This window comes from Alligator sinensis, unplaced genomic scaffold, assembly GCF_000455745.1.
Source record: "Alligator sinensis unplaced genomic scaffold, ASM45574v1 scaffold210_2, whole genome shotgun sequence".
Lineage (NCBI taxonomy): Eukaryota > Metazoa > Chordata > Crocodylia > Alligatoridae > Alligator > Alligator sinensis.
In genome coordinates, this window is record NW_005841946.1 from 1,437,049 (window position 1) to 1,443,484 (window position 6,436).

The following is a 6,436-nucleotide window of genomic DNA, read 5'->3' on the forward strand; positions in this document are numbered from 1 at the left end:
CTCTTCAGAAAAGATCAGAAATGTCCCATGTTCTCAGGAACATCCCACGTTTGGTCACTCACTGCATTTAGTTCTTGCGTTAAAATCTGTGCGTCATGGATTTGTTTGTAAATCAGTATCTGCACTAAACCAAGTCCCAAGAGAGTCACTGTGACATGCAAGCGGTAGGCAGTTAAACAATGGGTCAGATTAAGCCTGCTAGTGTCATTAGACACTAGCAAGGTTAGCCTCATCCACCTGCAGATGGGCCTCTGCGTCCCGGTCTCCAAGAGCAGGTTCCGCCACCTTCTCCAGACAAAGGATTATAACCTGGAATTACAGATGAAAAGTGCATCAGGCACACTAAATTTTCACACCCAATAAAATGAGTCATTAGCACATGATCAGAGGGCAACTATTTCAAGAGGGAAGCAGAAGTCAGAGAACTGCAAATATAAATGTGGATCATTCAGAGTTATACAAATCATCCAGTCTTGAAGGTGTTCCTTTCACAGCATGGCCCACGTCACCAGCAACGGAACGTTCTAAAAATGTACATTTCACAAGTCTGGGCCATGCTGACAGATGGCAAATTAAGTGACAAACCCTCAAGGGTTCAAAAATGCAGGAGCAAAATATGCACTTTGCATAGTTATATCACTGTGAATGACAGCATTAGAGCTAACACACTACTCACTGGTCATGGGAGAGCACAAAGTGTTCTTTTTGGTCCGGGAGTTCAAAGAAGCTAGATATTCAGACTAAACTTTGTAGCAACCAATCATGGGATTTTCTTTGTTTTATCAGTACAGAGTGGTATTAGAAAATGCATATCCCCTTAGCCCCACCTGCATCGGGCTGAGGATATTTGTTCAATATCCATTATTCCAATATTATAAACAAGTCAGAGGCAGATACAAATTACCTCTCTAAATGTAAGAATGTTCAAACTAACGCTTCATTTTATAAAAGTGTACATTTTGAAAAAAAATAGCCTGGCAATTCTCCCTGGTCTCCCTCCTTAGTGCATGCATACAAGATGTCAGATAGATAGACTACAACTCTCTGAACTGCCAAGCAAGCTATTTTCAAAGTCAGTCCGTTCCACTGAAACCTCTGCTACTTTTCCCCAGCATTATGGAAATCCCAGAAATTTAGTCAGCAACTAGAATGGTCTATACGCATCTTCAACCCACCATCATCTACCTTGCGAGCAGAATGCAGACATCTAATGCCATAATCTGTTACTTACTTTGCCTAGCTTGAGCCTAGGACAGGTCCAGACAAGGGAAAACTGAACAAGTGGGTCAGCTGCTATTATGAAAGTACTTCACACGGCTGTGGCCTGCTCTTTGCTGTTCTCCCTCACATTTTATTCAGGAAGTCTTTAATGTTGAGCACTTCATAGAATTAGACTACGAGACTATGCTGAAGTTAAACTTACACACATGCTAACATCTGCAGAATCAACTGATGGCCATCAGCAAAAACACATTCATGCAGCATTTTCCACTCTATAGTAAATCAGGCTATTGGCTAAAATGTATTCAAACTTGACAACGTTCTTTGTGCAGCTTTTTGAACTTACCCCCTGCTACAATCTTATTAAGCGGGATCCTTCTATCCTGAGAGGTCCACGGGGAAAATAGTAATTGTCTAGATATTATTTTTTCCTTATGACAACGGTGATTAGCTTACTGGCCCTAAGTCAGCTTTATCAGTACAGCCAATGCTGTTTCTGTAGAAGGCAGATAAAGGACCGTTTGCACAGTCTTCGTCTACAACAGGAATTCCATAACTCACCACATGGTATTTGAGAACCCAGGTACAATCTTAGCTTGATATATCATTTTATTTGCCTGTGTGCATCATATACGATACAATGCAGGAAGAAAGTATTGAAGTAGTGCTAGGATATGCACACAGACTAGACACACTGGTATGCATCACTTACTCCAATTGGGGAAAAAAAATAGCAAGACTTAAGTATTTTCTGACACCAAAAGCCACAGACTCTCAATGAGTCACAGCAAAAATGTTTCCTGAAGGAACTGAACCAGTGTCAGGCTTCCCCACTGCCAAAACTTATGAAAACTCCAGAGATTACTGCACAAACCTTTATGGAAAAATGTGGCCCCAGATGCTAACACTGTACAGATTGAAACCCTCAACCATGAAAAGCTGCATCATAAGGTAGGCTTTACTTCAAAGATCAAAGTTGTCCTTTCTCTGAATAAACAGAAACAAATCATGTCTGTATAAAAAGGCCATCCAGAAAACTGAATAAATGCTTAAGTTTTCAAGAGAAAGGCATTTGAAAGATACTTAGGGTTCATACTTACCACCTCCACGCAGAGGCTTCTTATCTGGCTTTGGCTTTGGGACTGCTGATGAGGTGGAAGGGCTGGATGCTGTTTCTTGCTGTTAGCATAAAGTAAAGTTATTCAGAACTGATCAACACAGGTTTCAGCTAGTCATTTATTTATAGGCATTTACTGCAGGATTATGGAAGTGTAATATATAGTTAAAGTTAGGATCATCGGAAAGTAGAGTTCAGCTTCAGATTTCCTTTCCTTACCTGGTTCAGCTTCAGATTTCCTTTATAGCTTTTTCCTTCCTGCATGCTCTCCCACATTGCTATCTTCTGCCTTCTTTTCTCTTCTTCAAGCTGAGAAAAACCCAGTTTATAAGATTTTATGACTGCCAGAGTTAACAGCTGAACTGGCGTAGAGGAAACAGCCTCCCTCTCCCCCACCTCAAAAGCAAAGGACTGCATTACTGCCTTTTTTGCAGAGAAAATCTATCACAAGGTAAACACTGAAACAAAGAGACGATAAATCCTACTTTCGCTTGCCTTATCTCAATAGCAGTTTAAAAGTCTTCGCCATCTCACTGTACAGGGACTGGAAATAATACACATTCAAGTCCTGGCTATAACTCTTTTCTCCATTGCTCTGTATCAATGGCACTTGTTTTCAAATTTTGTATTCTGTAAAAGTTCTTTACAAAGCATGAACATGAAGTAATTTAACACAATAAAGCAGTTTCTGGCAGAAAAAAAGATGTATTTTTCAAATTAGTGTCAAAGCCAGGCCACTCCATGAAAGAGATGCCATTACCAGCATATGAAAACGTGGCCAGAATCTCTGCCCAAATCAATTTCTCCAATGAGAAGTATACGTTAATAGATAACAGACTGCCTTAGCTCAATGAAAACAAGGAGAAGTATACTAGTTTGCCTAGAGTCAAAGAAAGCAAAGCTTCCTCAGTCTAACTGCACTGGGATGAGATTTCTTCCAAGATGGCTATTTACTTTCTCCATTAGGCTTTAACTCTCAACATTTCTTGAAATGTTGCTGCAGCAACAAGAACTTCAAACAAGACTTGATGGTTACATAAAAAGAGAAATATATTGCCACTTGTACTCAAGCCTGCCATGCATGGAAATGAAACTTGATGGAACTGACTGCAAAAAGAAAATAAGATGAACTAGGGCTTATAAAGCTTTTCACTGCTGCCCTGATTACAGTAAGCATTCCTATGTTGTTACCTAGAGAGGAGGCGCTGAATGATGCTGTATTCCTTATTATCTCAAATTGTACTCCAAAGCTTTTAGGGCCTAACAATGCTGTGCTGCATTAAATCTGCAAAGAATTCAAGCTTGCCATTAAGAAAATATGTGCGCACTAGCAATGCTAATTTGAATGATAATATAACCAATCCCAAAGATCCATTTGCATACACAAAGACTCAGCCAGTGCAACTGCAGCAATTGCCTACAGGGTTGACTTTTTGAAGAATCAAGCCCTAGAGTTTTCTGCACCGTTTCAGACGAACAAGCATGTCCCACGTCAGTCATTTCAGAAAGGAGAATAAAGAGTTCAAGCCCTTTAATCCAAACACAAAGAAAGGTAGGAGCCCCTCCTACTGCTCACCGATCTGGACAGCTGTGCAAGAGAACACTCAGCTCTAAAACTGTACATCACAGACACCCTTCTATCCCTTTGGTTACCTCTCTTTGTTTCTCTTTGTATTTTTCTGCTTGCGCATTCAATTCTTCTTGCATCTTTAGACGAGCTGCTGCCAGGGCTTCCTGCCGCCTCACCACCGCATCAGGCTCTAAACAGCCACAGAAAAGAGTGGGTAAAGCAATTGTATTCAGTTGCGGTGCACTGATAAAGATTTTTTTGGCCGATACCAATGGCTGATTATTAACCAGTCATATCAGCCAATACCTATCCCATAGCCGATATGCAGCCCAGCAGCTTGGACAGCAGCATCTGACTGGTAAGTCTGTGAGGGGAGGAGAGTGGCGGAGGGCAGATCGAGGCCCCTACAGAGGAGAGACTGGGGCTGGGGCAGGCATTGTCCAGCTGGGGTGGGGTGGAGGATGGAGCCATGGGCTGCTTATCCCACCACTGCGTGCACCCCCAGGGGAGGCATGGAGGGCACATGTGCCCTGGATTTGTGCATGGGGCAAGAGCAGGCTGCCACTGCACGCTCAGGGCCAGGGGTTGTGCCAGCCTCTTCCTGGCAGGGGTGGTTAGGCCAGGGCTGCACTCGGGGTGGGCTACAGCCACCCCAAAATTCACCACAGCCCTCCCCGCAGGCCCCCTCCCCCACCCAGCATTGCCACCTGCCCCTGCCTGCCTCCTTATACTGTGTTTTATCAGCAAAGAAATGATTTGCAAAAATACTGAACACCGCTCCAAGGGGAAAGCAAACAGCCCCAGAAACGCATTTGGACCACCTACTTCTCTTCACCGCTGCCTTTTCCAAAGTCACAAGAAAATATGACAAGTCTATTATTTTACTCAATTTTTTTTTAACTCTTGAACTTTCCCACATTCACTTTTTATAGTCATTGTTTACATAGTAACATACAAATCATCATGAACATACAGATGAGTTGATAAAGCATCAGCTGAAGTTGCATAAAAGATGCCTAATTTTTCATAGCAGTGTAAGAGATGTTGTAGCCATGATGGCCCAGAGTACGTGAGAGGCAAGGGTTTCTTAGGGTAGTATCTTTAACAGGACCAACCGTGTTACTGGGATAAAGTTAGACACGCTCTTGGACAGCACCTAGTGAAGAACACCTTGCATTCAACAGCGTGTCTAGCGGTCTCCCAGCAACAAAGTTGGTCCAGTAAGAGATATCACCTGAAGAAATCCTTGCCTTATTTACTTTTTCATATAATTTTTTTCCTGTGGCTTGATGTGGCATAAAAGTTTACAGCAGATTGTTTATAGGCTGTTTTGCTGCACAGCAACATCTAGTTATGACCATGACAGAAAGCCACCACAACAGGAACAGGAGAGAGATAATTTGCGAGGCCCCCAACGTGCCAGATGAATCGACGCCAGGCAATTCTTCATTAGACAATGCCATAATTGCATCCCATGCTTTAACGGCAGCACGAATCTAAATGAGGCCAGGACGTGACTCCGCAGCATCTACCTTCTAAGGCTGCAATTTAGGAAATAACACCTGGGTGTAACTGCCTGTAGTGTACAGTTACACCCAAATGTACTTTCACGGGGATCTCATTAAATGGAAAGCGCCAAGAGATAGTATGAAGGAGGAAATGGCTACGGAAGATTGATTAGAAGGGTGTGCCAGGCATATAAACCTCCTCTCCCACACAGCACAAAAAAACCACTTTCTCGGTAGTTCTGTACAGGGCCCAGATTCGTGGCGATGACTCCCAAAGCATCCGAGAAGAACAGGCTGCTCTGAAGAGAAGCAGGGATGCCCTCGCTCCACACAACCCTGCCTCATCCTGGCAAACTCCCTGCATTTCTCCCTGGAGGCTGCTGCCCATCTGCGGCAGAGCTTTTCCCTTCTCCAAATGCTTCTCTCCTCCTAAGCCAGCGGGGCTAAGCTCTTTGGCAGCCCCGCACCCGGCAAGCGCCACTCCGATCCTCCTACCCTGCGCGATCTGGTGCTCTGTCTGCTCCCCGCCTGATCTGCTGCTCTTGCTTACTGCTCTATCTACGAGGCCGCGGCGATGCTCTGCCAACAGCTGCGGTCGGGAGCTGGCTGCGGAGACCGAGGGCAGCCTGGGCCGCAGGGAAGCTTGTGCCGAGTCGGTCCCTTAAGTGCCCCCAGCCCCGTCTCCCGCCAGCCCGGGCACCGCGGCAGAGGACACGCACCTGCGGCCGCCCCCGGTGGGTCCGGCCGGCTCCGTCTCCGGGCTCGGGTGCTCTCGGACACCTTCTGCATGAGGAGGTAGACGGCGACGCAGGCGAGCAGCAGGTACCAGCCGTAGGCCGACAGCAGCGCACCCACTGCAGGGAGAGCGCGGCGGCAGCAGTCATGGCACGGCCGAGGGAGCCCCTCCCCAGCCCCACCACTAGGGGCAGCCCTGCAAGAGGGGGCAGTGCCCAGGCCCCTACAGGTCATGACACTGCCTCCATCCCCAGCATCCCTGGAATGGCACCCCCCCCCCCCGGG

General features: G+C 45.6%; 1 protein-coding gene across 1 annotated transcript in view; it reads right to left on the bottom strand.

The window, feature by feature from the left end:
• Positions 1 to 6: 6 nt before the first annotated feature.
• The window catches only part of SELENOS (selenoprotein S), a 6,742-nt gene continuing 312 nt past the window's right edge, over positions 7 to 6,436 (bottom strand). The window contains exons 2-6 of the mRNA XM_025199566.1: positions 6,136 to 6,287; positions 3,992 to 4,098; positions 2,558 to 2,647; positions 2,322 to 2,400; positions 7 to 309 (exon numbers count right to left, since the gene is read on the bottom strand). Coding sequence (XP_025055351.1) covers positions 230 to 309; positions 2,322 to 2,400; positions 2,558 to 2,647; positions 3,992 to 4,098; positions 6,136 to 6,287 — 508 coding nt within the window. The 3' untranslated portion in view covers positions 7 to 229. The remainder of the gene's footprint in view (positions 310 to 2,321; positions 2,401 to 2,557; positions 2,648 to 3,991; positions 4,099 to 6,135; positions 6,288 to 6,436) is intronic.